Source organism: Rhagoletis pomonella, unplaced genomic scaffold (assembly GCF_013731165.1).
Source record: "Rhagoletis pomonella isolate Grant_MI unplaced genomic scaffold, Rhpom_1.0 Rhpom_scaffold_00009, whole genome shotgun sequence".
NCBI lineage: Eukaryota > Metazoa > Arthropoda > Insecta > Diptera > Tephritidae > Rhagoletis > Rhagoletis pomonella.
This window is the reverse complement of record NW_023458563.1, coordinates 12,073,207-12,094,151: the sequence shown is the minus strand read 5'-3', so window position 1 is coordinate 12,094,151 and position 20,945 is coordinate 12,073,207. Positions and strand designations below refer to the sequence as shown.

The 20,945-nt window shown below is 34.4% G+C and overlaps 1 protein-coding gene across 1 annotated transcript in view; it reads right to left on the bottom strand.

Annotated features, from left to right (window-relative positions):
• Positions 1-5,836: 5,836 nt before the first annotated feature.
• LOC118745571 (myb-like protein Q) overlaps positions 5,837-20,945 on the bottom strand; it is a 166,076-nt gene continuing 150,967 nt past the window's right edge. Inside the window, exon 3 of the mRNA XM_036479058.1 lies at positions 5,837-5,893. Coding sequence (XP_036334951.1) covers positions 5,873-5,893 — 21 coding nt within the window. The 3' untranslated portion in view covers positions 5,837-5,872. The remainder of the gene's footprint in view (positions 5,894-20,945) is intronic.

Below are 20,945 nucleotides of genomic sequence, written 5' to 3'. Positions count from 1 at the left end.
GGTCCTCAGGACATTCTCTATAAGAATCCTTCGTGCCCTTTGTTTTCCTAACTTTTTGAAAAAAGTCCAATATAAACGGTTAAAAGTTGACTTTTATTTTTTCAGTCAAATAATAACGGTTAAAATGTGACTTCTATTTTATCCGGCAAAAATAAAAGGCTTGGCTAAATACCGAAAGAGCCTTCAGTCTAAATAAAGTAAATTGGGTACCAATCGATTCGTCTCGACTTCTAGATTTCAAAAATATATAATTGGGCCTCTGCGATTAAACAAGCGACACAAAAACTAGATGAAGTCTGATTCACTTAGGTATATGTGCAAAGATTAAGCATACTCGTACCAACTTTTCGTATAACAAAAAGCATTGCTAGAATATGAAATTACCATTCGAATAACTGTATACTAATTCAATCGGTGTTGTTGGAATACTCGCACTTTTACTTAGATACTATTTTCGTGCAAGTCTTTCAGGTGCGACAACAGCTCTTGGTTCCTCCTACAATCTGCACGGTATGTCAGACCAGGATATTCCGTAATGTGACATCAGTCAAGTGCAACACCTGCCTTGGCTGGTGCCACTTTAGGGAATGCTCAGGTCTGCGCACCACGCGAGATTGGACGGGGAACTTCGGGGCCCGTGTTGCGCTGCTCGGTCGCAGATCTCAACTGCGACGCCAACCACCACCACCACAGGGCGGCAACCACCTCAGCAGCGCACAAAGCCAATGGCGTCACGGCCACACATATCTCTCACACCCCGCATCACCACACGTCTCCCGTACCACACGAAGCTCCTTCAATTTAACTGTAACGGGCTACAAAGCAAGATCGAGGAGATAACCGTCTTCATGGGAAGGCATGGTATATTGATAGCTGCGGTCCAAGAGACGAAGTTGCACAGCAATTCAACATTGTTGAATTGTGCCGGGTACAACGTGCACCGTCGGGATCGCGAGCGAGATAATGGTGGGAGCGATTACATGTCTAAATAACACAGGTCAACTCAACACACACAAACTCAACACAGGAATTCAACACACACAAACTCAACACAGGAATTCAACACACACAAACTAAACACACACCAACTCAACACATATCAACTCAACACACACTTGTTCAACACATGTGTTGGGTGTTGTAATGATCGATATTTGACGGTCTTCTTTCTGCGTAGGCGGCCTTCGGCCGCACTTAGGGATTATAACCCTCACAAAGTAGAATTCTCTTTCTGTTTTGCGAAGAAAACGGGCTAACACCTTTTGCAGAGAACACCTTTCTGCGTAGGCGGCCTTCGGCCGCACTTAAGGATTATAACCCTCACAAAGTAGAATTATCTTTATGTTTTGCGACGAAAAGAGGCTGAACACCTTTTGCAGAGAACACCTTTCTGCGTGGGCGGCCTTCGGCTTCGGTAAGGGGTTTTTAAAACTCACAAAATAGAAGTGTTGAACGAGATTTTTCAGCATTGAAACTTGTTTTAACGGACTTACGTTATAATTTGTCCGTCCAAAATTTGGAAACAATTTGTCTTTTAATGCTAAATAACAATATTTTATAAAATAAATTAACTGCTTGAATGAAAAGATTTTGTTTTTGAACGTTTTGAAATACAATCATTTGTTCTTTTTTTTGAAAATTGGGAGTAAAAAAGTTTTAATTTCGATCCGCTTGAATTGCAAATTAAAGATGTCAATGCTGATACTGAAGTTTTCATATGTCCTATGTGTTTAAATGATTTTAAATAACCAGTATATTACGGACTTCTCGAAAACCACTATTATTAAATCAATTCCACATTATATTTACTTACATAGAAAACATTCAAAGAAATACTCCACGAATCTTCATTAAGAATTGACATTTAATATGTTGCTATCCCGGGCATCAAACGGCAGCTAGTTTTGGCCTCATTTGCTGAGTCAGAACCCTAACATCAACCAATTACATATTTTTGAAATCCAGAAGTCAAGACGAATCGATTGGTACCAAATTTACTTTATTTAGACCTAAGTTTTTTTTTGTTATTTAGCTAAGCCGGGGTTTTTTCGCAGTAATACACAGTTTTTTTATCCGAAAAAACATACGAGCGTTAGTTATACCTTTTTGAAAAAAAATATTTTTTAAAAATAAGCTTCAGGCGGTCTTTGTAGCGTGGGAGATATTTAGACGAACATAAAGAGAGCTCTAGTGACATAGGGATCGTTGAACTAAGTTTGTCGAATGCCTCACTGAAGTCAATGTAAATTACCTCCGTTTGGAAGCTATTTTTAAAACCATTGACAAATGAATAGTGAATTCAAGAAGATTAGGTACAGTTGGTTTACCTTTACAAAAACCGTGTTGTGAAATGTCAATTGTAGACGTAATATACAGTGTTGCTTTTTTAGCCATTTTCCGACTATATTTAGCCGGTAGCGATAGCAAATAGCCTGAGAAATTTCGGTTTAGGCGGCATTCGATTTGTTAGCCGTTTTGTAAAACAAAATTCGCCGATTTTCCTATTTGCCTGGTTTTCTTAAAATTCAAACATATATGTCTAAATTTTTGACTAAGCGATCCAAAATCTGTTAGAAATGGCTACTAGCCTTATCGCGGAGAAAATTTTCATGTCAGGCAGGGTTATATAAAATTGGGCCGATTTCGCTATATTTTTTCTAAAGAAGGCCGTAACGGCGATTTTCTTCATAAAATGTTTTTTATGAATGTCTTAAATTTAAGTGTGAAGTTTTATTCGCAAACTTAGAAAAGAACAAATTGTTGCACTGTTTGCATAACACGCGTCGGAAAAGTAGTATCGCATTACATGCGTGATAAATATTAGAATGTATTTCTTATGAGTTCTCGACTATATTACTGCTAACTGTGTAATCAGCATTCTAATGTATTCAAAGACGTCCAAAAATTTCATACTAAAACACATTAATTTCTCGATACTATGGTAATGCAAAATTGAATGCCCCACTTTTCTTAGGACATCGCCCTGGGGAGAAAAAAAGCATTTTCGAATGTGAAGAGGGTTGTTTTACTGATTATTTTTTGCGATTACTATACATTACATTTTCCCACTGGGTAGTACAGGTATTGTCTTCGCAGATAGCGCATATTCAATTCTGCCTTTATTACAAAACATCATTCTTGTCCACGCTTAAATGTTTAAGGTAAGGGAAAAATTGATATTTTCTGGCACTATGTATGCCTATGTATATTTTTAAACAACATTTTTTTGCTGAGAACTTATTTAAATTCCAAAAACCGAAGGCTAACTTGAATTAAAAGAACCAACGCTGAAATGCGTCAAAATGAAAATAAAAGAGCACAAATTTCTATGTAAAGCAAAACTCTCTGGGAAGACAATAGGTTTGTTCACGAAAATCCAGCGATAATTATCACTCGAAATATCAGATAGTAAGAAAAATACTCCCAAATTTTCTCTCAAGTAGAGAAACTTGCAAATTTCTGGACGAACGCAAATTTTCAGGAATTTGCAAGTTTCCCTGCCAGCTAGTGTCCACGGTTGCATTTCAAACAGAAGAAATTTGTACCAGGATCTACATGAATATTCATTGTTAGTCCGACTTTCTTCAAAATACGTTTAAATTTCTTTGTCGTAGTAACTGTACGGTTTCCCATATCGACTCTGATTGAGATTGCATTCCGATTACGAACACATTTCTTTTCAGCCGGGTACCTTTCAAATCATTGGAATTAACTAAATTAATTAAGTAAACAAGTATTTACTTAAATTTTTCATTTTAAAATCGTTGAAGTTTGTAAATTTTTAAATTTAACGAACTTGTTTATTCAAATTATCGTCGACAAAAAATCCAACCATGTGCCACAATCATATGTTTTTCCAAATTGCAAATTTTTGCTGGCAAAATTTTTCCATCTTGAATTTGCAACTTCTCTCAAAGAACTTGTGATTTATTTAAATAAAACGTGAAATTTAGATGAAACAGTTTAACAGTTTTTAGCCGGTTTTTTGCCAATTTAACCGGTTAGTCCAAAAAGTTCTGGCAACACTGGTAATACAGTAAGATAGTTCATCCGTAACGATTGCCACCGATGTTAGTTTACTTCTAATTTTAAAAAGTGGCCAGATAAACGAGTCCTTCCACGAAGATGACAAGACACCCCGTTTTAGAGAACATTAAAAATATTTTTCAGAGGCAACCTGAAGTTGTGCATATGGAAACTGTGCATACGAAATAAAGCATATGAAAAAAACCGAAATAATGCATACGAAAAAAAATACGAAATAATGCATATATGCACAGTTTTGGCTGGAACCGAAATAATGCATATGAAAAAAACCGAAATAATGCATATATGCACAGTTTCGGTTGAAAACCGCAATAATGCATATTAGAAAAACCGAAATTATGCATATGCACTCTTTCGGTAGAAATCCGAAATAATGCATATGAAAAAAACCGAAATAATGCATATATGCACAGTTTCGGTTGAAAACCGAAATAACGCATATGAAAAAACCGAAATAATGCATACATGCGCACTTTCGTTTGAAACCGAAGTAACGCATATGAGAAAAACGAAGTAATGCATACATGCACAGTTTCGGTTTACAACCGAAATAATGCATTTGACAAAAACCGAAGTAATGCATACATGCACAGTTTCGACTCAAAACCGAAATAATGCAAATGACAAAAACCGAAATAGTGCATACGTGAAAACGAACTTTTTCTGCGTAGGCGGCCTTCGGCCGCGCTTAGGGATTATAACCCTTACTAAAAAGAACTCTCCTTTCTGTGTTGCCGGAAACAAGGGGCGGAAGCATTTTTGGGCAGAACTTCTTTCTGCGTAGGCGGCCTTTCACTGAAAAGAAATATATTCAAAATAAACAATATTATTGAGAAGATACTTCTAATTATAGTACGTCGCTTCAAAAATATAAAAACATAATTCATTTTTTATTTGCCTTTTTTAGTACCAACATTTCAAAGTTATGGTCTGAAAGATTTTGCCTTGTCGATCGATTGACAATCCCAGCAAAGGAAAAATGTCTTTCCACTGGCGCAGATGAAGGAAGAGGTGTATTATATTTTAAAAACAATTTTTTTTTAGTAGGAAAGCGATGCTCCTATCCTCGTCATTCAGATACAAAACTACTTCAGTTGCTATAGCTCCGCCATGGCAACATGTATACCGATTTTCATCTAAAAAAGCAAATTATTTACAAAGCTTTTGCAGGTTGGTTTCTTTTAATCAAATACCTGTAGACTCCTCATCGAATTCGAGAAATGATGTATTAGCACTTATGGAAGGCTGTAAATTATTATCTTCCCCTACCGGTTGTCTTTTAAACTCCATCGCATATTCTTTAAATTTATCCCGAACATCTTCTAGAGTGTATATCAGCACTTCCAGTAAAGTTTTGCAAAATTTTAGTTTGATATCGGGAATGAGAATTGCTGCAATAACTGCATCCCAAGAGTCAGAGTGCAAACTAAAATATTTTCCAAACCTTTGCATTAGCTTTGACTGCATTTGAATATTAGTTTCCGTCAAATATTTCAAGTTTTCGGAAGCTAAACGTCGCATTTTTATTTTGATGGACAGTAAAGTTGGAATAAAGTAATCAAAGAAAATATTTTGTTCTCTTTGAAGGAAGTCGATAGCTTCTGCGATAGGTTGCATTACTTTTGCATATTCTTCCAAATACTCAATTTCTTCCTCATTGAAAGTAGAAATTTCCAGCTTATAGCATAGTTCACGTAATCTGTTTTTGACTTCTATTAACTTCTGAACCGAATCGTACAATGAGTTCCATCTTGTAACGCAAGGCGTAACCAGATTCGAAGATATAACTGTTTTTATTATTTCCGCAGATTTCGGCCTATTACATTTATTCCATAATTTTGTACACCTGAGTTAGCAAAATGTAAGAAGTTAATATATGTAAATGTTATAGATTTAACCTTATTTCCTTAGAGCGTCATATACTATTTTTTCATTTATACTAAACTACCCTATAATAGGACCATATATGCAAGATACAATCTCTGAACATTTGACTGAAATCTATACAGTAGTTTTTGAGTTAAGTGCAATCATGGAAACGGCTATTATTTTACATATGTAGATAATATATTAATTTCACATTAAAAAAAAAGTTCTTAAATATGGTGTATGGCGCGGAGGCATGGACAAAGAAAGCATCTGATGAAGCGCCTCTTGGAGTTTTCGAGAGAAAGATTCTGCGCTAGACGTAGTGCATTGAATTAACATTCAGCGGCTCCGCTGGCTAGGTCATGTCGTTCGTACGGACAGAAACGCTCCAGCTCTTAAAGTATTCAACGCGGGTCGCGATGCTGGTAACAGAGGAAGAGGAAGGCCTCCTCTGTGAGTTTTTTCTAACTATCACTAAACTTTTAGTGATAATGCAATTTGTTTTTCACTATCACAAAACCTTCAGTGATAGCGAAATTTTTGTTTCTCTATCAAAAAATTTTCAGTGATAATGAATACTGCATTTTAACTATCACTGAATAAACAGTGATAGTGCAATTCAAGTGGTAGTGCAAAAATGCCCAACCCTGAACTCATATTAATTGATTAATCGCACAATCTGCTCTTAAGGGCTCGGCGCTAAAAATTAAATAACAACCTATAATAAGGCGAGATCAGCTATTTCCACAATTTCTTTAAAATCGCCTATAGTGTCTGAATGATTTACATTTATGTTGTTGTCATATATTGAGATACTCAACGTTGATAACATACTGTTTGATATTGGAAACGTTTTGCAGCAGAAACTATTATCCTTCATATAACACTTTATTCGAACTATTGAATTAAGGTTTTCCAACATCATCCTATTTCGAATCTTAGTTTTTGTTGTGCTTTGTCAACAAAGCATGTGAGTGCGGCAAGGATAATAAAATGAATTTACTTACATTTCCAAACATTTTATTGCCTGTTGCGGTTTTCACTCCGTAAGCAATTATCCAAAATTCTGCAGAGTCGGATGGAATGGTTCTGAGAAAAGTTATTCCGTGGGAAAGTTAAAAGATTTAAATATTCAGTTTCCGCTGCTTTTCTTTCCTTCCAAGTTAAGTAGTGAATTGGAAGGTCCTTGAAACTCGCCATCTTGTGCTTCACGCACTTTTCTGGTGACAAAATCAAAGCTTTTTTAAAAGTATTAATTGACTAGGTAATCGTTTCAAAAGTTCTTCGATTAGGGTGATCAAAATTTTTTGACAGTCTTTTAATATGATTGTTAAGTCAAATTTATCACGCAGTTCATTAGCCTCTTCTGTAAAATTATCGTGGAAAACTAAGTTTTGTATATTTTTATAATTCGGAAAAATTTATTTGAAGGGAAAAAAATCGCCAAAAATCGCCAATGGTGATTTCCTAAATTTTTACGCGCAAATATCAAAAAAAAAAAACGCCAAATTGGCGCGAAATCGCCAAATCTGGACACTCTGGCAATTACATATGTATGTAGATACGTCCTCTCCGAGCCGTGTTCTCTTGGGAGTACCAATCCCATACATGAACAAGAATGATAGAATACAAGATTGCACCGATCAGATTGTGTGACGTCACACTGGTGCAATTGCGAGAGAGAAATGCCAAAACGTGAGCAAGAACGGAAGAAGAAAAAACGTTGCAAGGAAAACGTAAACAAGTTGCACCAGTGTGACGTCATGCAAACAACGATGCTGTCAAATTCGTTAAGAGAGGAATAGCGGTCCGAGATCGGCGCAACCTTTGTATTCTCTCAATCGTGATACATGAACAATATGCAAGTGCACACATTGTGCAGTTTTACAGAACTCTGGTCGATTAGAATGCTGTTGTATACAGTGAGGAGCAACAAGCTTAAGCAGCAACGACACTTTTCGTAGGTCCATACGTACATTTGCATTTATATACTACGTTAGGGTGCCCATCGATTTTTTTTTTTTTAATTTCAAAACCCTACCCTCTAATTACTTTCATTTTTTTGAAAAATATTATTGCCTATTTTATACATTTTTCAAGAATCATTTAGAGGTCGCGACTTGTCATTTTAGGTCAGAAAGTACGGTTTTATAGATTTATCAGTCTTTGAATGATTAGTTTTAATATCGAACATGTTTTGAAAAGTGGATTTATAGGCCTTTAAAATGATGTATTTATAATAATTTCCACAATTTAAAAAAATTTAGTACTGTTGAATTTATTTTCAAATAAACGGATAGCTCATTTATTGCAATCGCATAAAAATTGTCGAAGTTAGGCTACTTTTCTTAAATACGGCCTAGGATTTATGTGTGTATGTACCGGACTTTCAGATCCATTTAAAGCATTTAAAGCATTTAAAGCATTTAAAGGGGCTTCTGCCGCAAAAACGTTGCAAATAAAAAGATTTTCGTGAAAGCGATCGACAAAATGAATAGATACATTTAGATATTAAGTGGGAAAATATTTTTTTATTAAACAGGAATTAACGGGTTATAACTAAAAATCGCAGAATTTTTAAACACTTGCAGTTTTAGCGTTCTTTATCTTAAATCATAGACAGACCGCAACGTTGATCTGATCATAATTGTGCCTTGGCAGACGTCAGTAATGCGAATTAACAAGCCGCGAGGTCGTGGGTTCGAGTCCCACGGCCAGTAGAATTTTGATTGAATTTCTTTATTCATTCAATTATAACTTCTAAATTTTTAATGTTGTTTTTGGTTAGTTGTTGTTGAATTTTTAAATAACATTAACCTCTTAAGATTAACCAATAATAAATAAATAATGTCAAAAAAAAATGAAATAAAATAAAAAATAAAGATTTTGTAACAATCGCTCGAATCGAGCAACGTAAAAAATAAACGTTGGCCAATAACTGTTATCAAACAACGTAGAAAATAAGCCTTGGGTTATAACTGCTATTAGCGAAATAAAAAATATTTTTCATCTAATACTCCTTGTGGAACACGTTTTCATTAAATTTCAGAATTCAGGCAATGTTTTCAATTTCCAAATTCGAGAAAACAGTTATTTTTGGTCCTTGAAAAATAGTCCTGGTAAATCCAATTCCAGCTACGCTGACCACAGTATTTTTGCGACGAACTCATTTCCGCAAAAATACAGAGGTCAGTGCAGCTGGAGTTGGACTTACAATGGGTTATTTTTTGATGAAAAAATTACATCGACCAGATAGCCATAATAGGCCCGATTATTTTTAAACACAAACATTTTTAAACGATGGTGTAGTGCACGGACTTTACCACTTTATTGGTAGTTCTACCAACTTTTTAGCTATATTATATTTTCTACCATTTTTACCAACACAGACTAAAATTCTGCCAATATTTTGCCGAAAGAAAGCAAACAGATTTAAGTGAACATATACATACATATATTTTGTCATCGAACACACCTTAAATAAAATTTAAAAGTTAACTTTGACGGAGAACAATTGCTTGAGTCTCCCTCCTATTAAATTAATACAGGGCCCGAATCAGGGCATCCGAGATCGAACTAAATTTTATACGAAATTTCTTTTTGAACCTTCGGACAGGAGTATAAAAACAACAATTACACGAAAAAATTTTACGAACAATGCCAGTAATAATTGCAACAAATACATACATATGCGATCAATGATAATTAGCAACGAAATTCAAAAAGATATTGTTTGCACATTATGTTTATTTATTTATTTATTTTTAATAATTTTCATTTAAAATATAATTCAATCTATAACAGAAACCTAAATAATAAAAGTTTAAAGGCTTGCACAAATTGCAAAAAAATTAATCAAACTTCAATAATTGGCATATTTAGAAAATTTTCGGATATACAGTTTTGTAGCCCATTCAATTGAAGTGCAAGTTTCAAGTCGTTAAAAATTACCGTTGATTTTCTAGATTTTTTTTGTGTAGGGTGTTGCGCATTTTTATCCATATAACACATGATCAAAAAATTTTTTTTTTTAAGAAAAACAGCAACACCCTCCAGAAAAAAATTCTAAAAAATCAACGATAATTTTTAACGACTTGAAACTTGCACTCTCTTACACTACAATTGAATGGGCTACAAAACTGCATACCCGAAAGTTTTCTAAATATTCTAATTAAAATTTTGAAATTTTGATGACAATTTTTTGAAGTTTGATTAATTTTATTGCAATTTGTGCAAGCTTTTGAACTTTTATTATTGTGGTTTCTGTTATACATTGAATTATATTTTAAATGAAAATTATTAAAAATAAATAAATAAACATAATTTGCAAACAATGTCATTTAAAATTTCCTTGCTAACTAGTTGATCGCATCTGTATATCATTTTGACATTAAGGTTCATGAAGGCGTAAATCCAGGTGTTCTGGTAACGCCATCTTTTATGAATTCGCCATATTTTATCCTATTTGAGTAAAAACCATCTGATATTGTTTTTTCTAAAAAATCTACCAACTTCTACCATTTTTTGTATGTAAAATCTACCAATAATCATTTTTTCGAAGTCCGTGCACTGCGATGGTGTAGTGGTAAGCAGTGCGCGCTTTCACTCATCAGCCCCTTGGTTCAAGCCCTGGTCAAAGCAACATCGCAAAAATTTAGGAAAAAAGGGGTTTTCTTAACAGCGGTCGTCCCTCGGCAGGCAATGGCAAACCTCCGAGTGTATTTCTGCCATGAAAAACAGCTTCTCATAAAAATACAATCGCCGTTATTAGTCGGCGTAAAACTGTAGGTCCCTCCGGTTTGTGTGACAACATCAAGACGCACGCCACAAGTCGGAGGAGAAGCTCGGCCAAACACTAACATATGTGTAAGCGCCAATCTATTATTATTTTTAATCAAATATAAGTATGAATTTTTACTATGCATTATTTCTCTCAGTGTAAAAGACCATGTTTGCAAGAACGTCTTAAAGGCCCAAAATATGACATTTGTAGGTATTTCCACAATTTCCGACGCGACTTAAAGCATAGGCACACGGTAGCGTTGATCCGGATTAACTCGCCTCGCCTCGCCAACATCCGTTCTTTTTTAGCAGGAGGCCTTAAGGCCAGGTATGAAGACGCAAAGTGAAGGTAAGTGCAGCAGTGCGTCAAGAGCAGCGCCAGGTGTCGAAAGCTCCCCTACAGCACGCGGCGATTGTTCTTTGAAGTCTAGTAAGCAATATTCCACGTTATTGATTGAGAGTCTGCTCCACCACACCACTGACAGAGGATTCCCTTTGGTGACAGACCCCACGTGTGCTTCACGTGTGATTTGTATACACAAGGCCGTATTTAGGGGGGTTATAGGTGTTCTTTAACAATACCCGTGTAAAACAAGTTTCCAAATTTGTGCAATAATAAAAAAAAAATTCAACAAAATTTCGTACAAATTTCGAGCTTTTTTAAAAATTCTACAAAATCAATCGTAGTTTTTAGCCATTTGTAAATTGTACTTTATTCTACTAAGATTCAATGGGCTACAAAACTGCATACTCAGAATCTAATTAAAAAACTCGAAATTTTTACCAAAATTTGTTGAATTTTTTTTCTAAATTGCATAAACTTTTAAGGGAAGTGGCACTCGATTGGTACATTTGTACAGATTGCTACATTTTTATATTGGGCTATTGGTACAAAATAAAAAAACAATTGGAAACTTTTTTTTGTAGTCAAAAGATTGGGACAATACAGCAATGTTCTACTGAAAAATTTCAACAAATTAATTTTCGTGATTGGGATAAAGAAAAATATTTGGGACACGATTTGCACCAAATTTTGGCAAATACCCAATTGTGTGACAGTGCCTTTGAACTTGTATTTATACGGATGTTGTTAAAGAATGATCCATAAAAAACTAACCAAAATTAAATAACAACAAAACTAATATTTTAAAACTTGTCAAAATTTGGTGCGGCCATATTTTTTCGACTGCTGTACATAAGTTGACTACCATTACTCGGCCGTGCAATCATAGTAGCACAACATGATACAAAAAAGAATGTAGTTCCATTTAATGACGTTCGTTGTTGTTGTAAACCATTTGACTTTTAATAAAACTATGACATTTCCTAAAATTCATGCTACCTGATCACCAGGAACAATATATATATTTTTTTAAGCAGATGATTTCCTCAGTTAACTTAAGGATGTGGGATATGACGGACTTGAAAATTTTGCCGGCTAAATACATAATTTCGAAAATGGGGTTGCCGAAACAAGGTTTCAGAACGCAAGAAGAAAGTGATCAAAATCATACTTATGCCAATTTTTTATCATTGGAAACTTTAAATCAACAAGTAAGAAAGTCTAAGTTCGGGTGGAGCCGAACATTAAATACCCGGCGCAAGTATTAAATATATGTCTTTTCACCTTTCCGAAACCTACCGCTAGATGGTAAGCCGGGGTGTATCAATTTTGAGTAAATTAGCGTCCTTAAATTTCGAAATATTGCAGTTTCAAGCATTTATGAAAATTACCGTCTGCTTTTATGTGGCAAGCGCAACAAAAACACCGAGTTTGGTACAAATTGATGGAACGGTTACCGATATACATATATGTGGTCATAAGTGGGCGGTGCCACGCCCATTTTCCAAAATTTCCCCATAAACGTATTTCTTGGTAAAGAATTGTTGCGAGCATCAATTTTGAATAAGTTATCTCTAAATTACCGTTATATGGGATGTGGGCGTGGTTATTGTCCGAGTTTTTAAATTTTCGGCCATTTAGTATGCTGTATCAAGGAAAACAACTGTGCCAAGTTTGGAAGAAATTGGTGCAGCGGTTACCAAGATATACACATGTAACCATAAGTGGGCGTGGCTACGCCCATTTTCTAAAAATTTATAATATTTTTAATTTTCGTCTGAAAATTATTGTAAATATCAATTTTGAGTGAATTATATTCAGTAGTTACTAAAATATCGCAGTTTTCGTATTTTTGGAAATTACCGTTGTACGCGAAGTGGGCGTGGTTACAGTCCTATTTCGCCCATTTTCAATACCAACCTACCTTGGATTAACAGAAACCTACATACCAAATTTTGTTGAGATATCTCAATTTTTGCTCCAGTTATCGTGTACACGGACGGACGGACAGACGGACAGACGGACGGACAGACAGACTTGGCTTAATCGATTTCTCTATTCATTCTGAGCATTTATGTATACATTTGTCTATATCTATCTCGATTAGTTTTGGCTGTTACAAACAACCGTTATGTGAACAAAATTAATATACCCTTGTGCACAAGTGCGCTCGGGTATAATAATTGTTACTAATTAACATACCGAAGTGGTCAAAAGGCTTATGGTCTGATTATGCATACTTCGCATAACTTCGCACAACTTGGCATAAATTTCAAACTGTAATTTCGTATGTACTTTGTATATATTCCATTACCCAAAAATTAGCAGAACTTTTAAAAACTGAGCGATCTGTTGAGTTTAGATTTTGCTTCACATTTTCTTAATTTACATTTTTATTGCACTGGTACAAATGGTTGTGCGAAGTTATGCGAAGTTTGCATAGTCTGACCTTTAGGCCCAATTTCAGATGGCCTTCTTAAGTAGAGATTGTTTATTAGCTTTCACTATTCATTTTCAGATCATACATTTAATCTGCGCTTAAATGGCCAATATTGGCTATTTAAATATGAGATATGCAACCCTGGGTTTGTACCAAACAACCAAGATTGAGTGGTAGGTTGTTTAATCAATCCCACCAAATCCCACCAAAAAACAATCAGCTGTTCAGCACAAAATATAAACAAACAAGCAAATGCAAGAACAATTTCAGGGAACAAGCAGCAGTGCTGCCAATTGATTGGCATATTTAAATAAAGTTGATCTGAAACCCAACGAAAGCTAAGTGGAATTTAAACAGCAATCCACAGCTAAACTTAAGTGCCGTTTAAATATTCATCTAAAATTGGCCCTTAGGGCCTGTTGTTCAATGTCTGATTAACACAAATCGGAAGCTCCGGTTAAATACAACAACTACTTTATCGATCACATGTTATATGCATGACGTCGAAATCTTCGATAATGGTGTACTGGTGATAGCCATACATTGAACAACGGGCCCTTAACTTTGATGAAAATACTTCAGTTTAAGATAGACTTTACATTTAAACAACTTTTCTATTTAAAGCAACAAAATAAAATCTTTATAAGAGCTGTTTTCATTATATAAATAAAAATAAAATATATAATGTAAAAAAAATATATTTTTTAAAAACAAGCTTTTATTTAACATGTACAGTCAAAGGAATAAAATAAAATAGAGTAACAAAGGTTTTTTTAGCAAAAGATTTTTAAAACTGCACTAAAATGAATAAAAGAAAATAAGTTAAGCTTTCGTCAAAGTTACTGGACGTCATTAGGGACATTTTACCTCCGGTTTGTGTTAACCGGATATTGAACGGCCCTTAGTCAATTGTTGTCGTTTGACAGCGTGAAACTCTCTGCAGTGCGTTTGCGATTCGGTTTCAGCGTTCTACGCAAAAATTTGTTAATCAAATAATTTGGTGTTAAAGACATAAATCGGAAAAGTGCTCTAGCAACGTTACAAAAATTTTAATTTCCCATGCATTCGTTTAAAGAGCGTACGTATATACATATGTACGGATATACAAATCGGCGATGTTTTTCCAAAACCGCCCATCGACCAATTGCAAAACCGCCTATTTTAGGCACTCAAATTTTTTATTAGAGCGAAAAAACGGGTTTTCTTTGAAGGCATTGCCTTGATAGGCGGTATTTTCTCTAGCTATTATTTTACAAATCTGTTGTTTTAGTAACGATTTTACGATTCTTATGATAAATCTCGATGCCTGGAGTTCAGGGTTACCAAATCTCGTTTTGGTCACAATGGCTATTTAGGCGGTTTTGAAACTCGTCGATGGGCAGTTTTGCAAAACCATCGACGCTATGCATGTATGCTATGCACTTATGTTAGCTTTTAGTTTTAACGTTTTCGCAGCTCCATATATTTGTCTTCATCTTAAGCAGGGATCACTTGATTTGTACATTTTGGCAGGTACAGAGTGGTGTTGTTCGGAAATTCTTTTATTGAGCTGAACTCAAATTTCTAAACAACACCACTCTTTCACTGCCAAAATGTAAAAATCCGCACAAATGTACAAATCGTGAGATCTTCAATTAATAGCATTTTACAACGCTTTCCTCAACTTGCAATGTTGTATGTCCAGACCACCATTTATACTATAAATGTAGCAAAGCTATTTATGACAAATTGTAGATATCAACCTAGTCTAGATATGAACCTCGTTGTAGGCATCATATTAAGGAGATACAATTAGAAGACTCTAGATGTCGCCCCGCCAGAAGAAATTAAATATTGCGCCTAAATATATGCATTATTTACATACGCTACAGCGCAAATGGACGACACGCCATTTCTTTAAATGAAATTAACTGCTGCTATATGTATGTACATATGTACGTATGTATGTTTATACTAAACGTGAGCAAACAACATTTTGCTTGCAAAGTCTTCTGTTCTCTTTCACTGCAAGTTGAATTATTTTAATATCTATTGCAAAATTTTGTACAGACAAGACTAAAAAGTAGAAAATAAATAAAATAAAATACAACTTTTTAATATACAACGCTTTTATAAATGGACTAAAAATTATAAAATAATATTTCTTAGTCCAGTAGAATTTGTATAGATAACTTTTGAATTTGAAATTTTAGCAGAAGTCATTATAAACAATTTATGAGATTGAAAATGAAAAGGGTGGGGCGCATGTAATAGACCTGAATTGATATGAAGGGTAATATATGCATATCCACCTTCATACATGTAACGACCGCTTAAAATCGATATCAAATTTGTACTTTCTCTGTAGAAATTTTAGCTCTATGTTTTGTAGTTTGACTATTGTCAATTAAATCTAATGTTTTGTATTGCATCCGCTCCACGTTTTTAGTTTTCAATCTCATAAATGGTTCATAATGACCTTTGCTAAAATTTCAAAATCAACAACGGGCCCTTAGCTTAGATGAAAATGCTTCAGTTTAAGATAGACTTTACATATGTATAAAGAACTTTTAAGAGAACTATTTAAAGCAACAAAATAAAATCTTTATAAGAGCTGTTTTCATTATAAAGGTTTGCTCAAGCAGCAGCGGCATGGTACTGCGCGGTAAAACTCCGTATTTCATGTTTGCTCATGTATGGATATACATATATACATTTTTATGTAATTAGTTAACTTACATACCCAGTAGAAATTTTATGCATACGACATCGCTGTTGGTGGCATGAACTTGCTGCTATGTATACATGCCACTATAAATGAACCTTCATTTCCATTTAACACGTGTGGTTTTTCAGAGCGTATGCGTACTCTAACCACACACTTGTATAAAAATGCATTAATGGAACAGTATTAAAGCATTCTTACAAGATATGTATCCCCATATGCAAATGCTACGTTCTGATACATTTTTAAAATATGGTACGTATGGGTACGTACAAAAAAATAGTATTTACATATGCAAATCCATATCTTGTAAACGCCCGTTGGTGCTGAAAATATTATCGCACAACACGTCCGTTCAATAAAATTTTTGTACAAGACTGAAAATATTACGAAAAGTCCACTGCTGTATAGTAGTCAAATTTATCAAGAAACATACTTAAAACAACAACAACGTACGTTCGCCTGCAGTTCGCTGGAATTTGAATTTATTTGTGGATATTCATGACTGCGCATGAATTGTTCACACTATTTAACTCATACAGCATACATACTTTATGAATGCACACAACCGATTTCTACTGGGCACATACCCAGTAGAAATACTATGCATACGACATCGCTGTTGGTGGCATGAGCTAGCTGCTGTGTGTACATGTGCGTATATAAATTTCAAAATAATTTGCAAGAATCTCCACATACACAACAAACATGCAACCTAAATGTATACTATGCACTTAGGTTTAAATTTTAACAATTTTGCAGCTCCCTATGTTGATCTTCATCTAAAGAAGGGATCACAAGGATTTACGAAAAAAAAACTATACGCAAACGATTGGTCATCGTTTGGTCAGGATTGGTCACTAATTTCCATCGTTTGGTCATTAACCGTTCTCTTGTTATTCAATTTTCAAATTAGGGGTTGAAAATTTGATGTGCTAGCACCCCATCCAAGCATTTGTGAAAAAAAATATATATGGAAACGATTGGTCATCGATTGGTCAGGATTGGTCACTAATTTTCGTTTCACTTATTTTCATCGTTTGGTCATTAGCCGCCTTTTTTAATTGAATTTTCGAAATTGGGGTCGAAAATTTTATGTGCAAGTACGACATCTAAGCATTTACGAAAAAAAAAACTATATGCAATCGATTGATGAACGATCGGTGAGCATACAAAGAGAGAGCATGTATGTACAATGACTATGTTCTCTGTTGATATGAATTTGTGTAGTGTTCAATTTTCTCATTGAGCCATTAAACAAATTTGTTATACCGAAATAAGTCGCAGCACTAAAAGTGAAAGTACATACCATCCATTCCGATAGCGTCACCGCCACCGTCAACGATGCTTATGCGTCAAGTTACACACAATTCGTTTGACATTGCGCCCTCTCTTTTACTTCTTTAGTCCCCTTTCAGACACGTCAAGTCTTGAAAGCAATTTTTTTCGCATTCTCTTTTGTGTTTTCTATTTGCTTCCACACGCATCAACTTTAATTACAGCAACAGGCTTAATGTCGAAACAGTTGAAGGTGAAACCAAAAGTCACAAATTTATACGCCGTCTGATAATTCCCTTTGAGACTGATTGATGATTTTTATAAAAAGCTAGTGTTTCCATGACAACTGAGCTTGTGATATTTTTCCAGAAAATTATAATTTGAAATGGTCTTAGGTTGCTTAACTAATGGTTTGTTTAATACATATATGGACAATATACTTCTATAGTAAAGTATAAACATTTCATGAGCATCCTCTAAAGTTATACTTAGAAACGTAAAGTTTGGTGCAGGATCTCTTTCGGCAAGAGGACAAATTTTCTAATGTACATACATACAATAATCATTTTGTAACGAAAAAACAAAATCATTCGTATTGTTACGATTATCCTCGAAACCTTGAGGGATTACCCAAATATACTCGGGCTCGTATCGCTGGATTGTTAAATAAATGCTAACGATGACCGAATTGTAGTACAGTTAACTTTATTGTACAACAAACAATTTACAATACTTGCTAATACAGTAAAAACACTTTACAATACTTGTTAAAGCAATAACAACGCTTTACTACTTGTTAACACAATTAAACTTATAGCTTGCTTATTCGCAACTCGATTCTCCGCTCACTTTACTTGTAGCTTGCTGACTTGTAACTCGTAACTAACTCACCTCGCTGTGGCGACGCCCTTATATACCTGCGCTCGTACTTGTGGCAACTCTAGAACGTTCTGAAGTTTATCGCTCGTTCTCTTTCTCTCGCTGTTCGCAGTGTTCATCCAACTTGACGTTTCTCTTTGTGGAACATTCTACGTGATTCCTCGAACATTCTGCCTATTTCTCGTTGTTCGCTTCGAGTTGCCGCAGTATTCGCCACAGTATATATGCCTCTGTTTTAAAAAGTCGTAATTGATTTTTTATTTTAACATAAATGAATAAATATGTAGTAAAGTCTACTACTTTCCACTTATTCCGCTTAAATTTTCCGAGATTAAAAAATATATGGATTCATTTTCAACCACAAAATTCATTTGTTTAATTAAGTTGTTTTGCATCGAGCATAAATTTAACTATTGTCCGTTGTTTTATTACTAATGAAATAGTTTACACTTTATATAAAAAAAAAAATTTAAAACCCGTTCATTTATTATTTATTAAATGGTGAGAGAGCTTCTTAAACAATATTGAAGCAATTTTTTTCAAGTTAAGTTGTAGCAAAATAATGAATATCTCACTCCGGAGACAAATTCCAGGACCAGGCTTGCCACTGACGAAAAAAATACTTACAATCTACTTGATAAAAATCTACCAAAGCTGGAAAATATCTACCAATAACTTTTTTTAGTAAAAACTGTACTTTTTCCCTACCTCTTTAGTAACTTCAATAAAATTAAAATTTTCCAATAAGGAACTTTTTAATTAACTAATGATATGGTATTTGAGATCATATTAATGGCATATTCTCGGTTTCCTTCAAACAACAGCGAAAGTGATGAAACTTAAGGCAACAGTGAAACTTCATCATTTCAAAAAAAATTTTGATTTTTTTTCATTTGACACTTCCCTTTTATAAAAACTCGCGTTGATTTTTTTGTAAGTTTTTTGCCAATTTGTAATGTGTAATTACATACCTGTCCATTTTTTCTTTTTATTTAAAGAATTATTTAAAATATTTAGGCGACCAAAAGCTCAGGATTCCAGTAAACCCCTACTTTGAAAATTGAATAAAAAGAGAACGGTTAATGACCAAACGATGGAAATCAGTGACCAATCCTGACCAAACGATGACCAATCGTTTGCATATATTTTTTTCACAAATGCTTGGATGGGGTGCTAGCACATCAAATTTTCAACCCCTAATTTGAAAATTGAATAACAAGAGAACGGTTAATGACCAAACGATGGAAATTAGTGACCAATCCTGACCAAACGATGACCAATCGTTTGGGTATATGTTTTTTCGTAAATCCGGTAAATGCTTGCACATCAAATTTTCAACCCTTAGCTTGAAAATTTAATAAAAAGAGAACGGTAAATGACCAAACGATGAAAATTAGTGCCCAATCCTGACCAATCGATCACACATCCCTTTACATTGAACTATGTAACTAAATAAAGAAAAGTTTCTATTTCGATGACCCTCTATTCAAGGCCGTAACAGCGGTTAATCCAAATAGTATAATGAAAAAGGAATCGTGATCTATTAACGAATCAGCTTTGCATTTACAAAATCTAATTTAACAAGTAAAAAAGTCTAAGTTCGGGCGGAGCCGAACATTAAATACCCGGCGCAAGTATTAAATATATGTTTTTCACCATTCCGAAAGCTACCGCTACATGGTAAACCAAGGTGTATCCATTTTGAGTAAATTGGCGTCCTTAAATTTCGAAATATTGAAGTTTCAAGCATATCTGAAATTTACTGTTATATGAAAAGCGGCCGTAATTTTAGTTCGATTTCAATAAGTTTCAACGTTTTGCTTCTATGTGGCAAGTACAATAACCACACCGAGTTTGGTACAAATTGGTAGAACGGTTACCGAGATATATGTGATCATAAGTGGGCGGTGCCACGCCCATTTTTCAAAATTGTATCCTAAACGTATTTCTTGGTAACGAATTGTTGCAAGCATCAATTTTGAATAAATTAGCTTCAATAATTACTGATTTATCGAAGATTTCGTATTTCTCTAAATTACCGTTATATGGGATTATTGTCCTATTTTAAAAATTTTCGGCCATTTCGTATGTTATACCAAGGTTAACAACTGTGCCAAGTTTGGAAGAAATTGGTGCAGCGGTTACCAAGATATACACATGTAAACATAACTGGGCGTGGCTACGCCCATTTTCCAAAAATTTATAATATTCTTATTTTTCGTCTAAAACTTATTGTAAATATCAATTTTGAGTGAATAATCTTCAGTAGTTACTAAAATATCGCAGTATTCGTATTTCTGAAAATTACCGTTATATGGGAAGTGGGCGTGGTTATTGTCCAATTTTTAAAATTTTAGGCCATTTAGTATGCTGTATTAAGGCCAACAACTGTGCAAAGTTTGGAATAAATTGATGCAGCGGCTACCAAGATATACCCATGTAACCATAAGTGGGCGTGGCTATGCCCATTTTCAAAAAAATTTTAATATTCTTATATTTCGTCTAGAATTTATTATAAATATCAATTTTGAGTCAATTATCTTCAGTAGTTAAGAAACTATCGCAGTTTTCGTATTTCTGGAAATTACCGTTATATGGGAAGT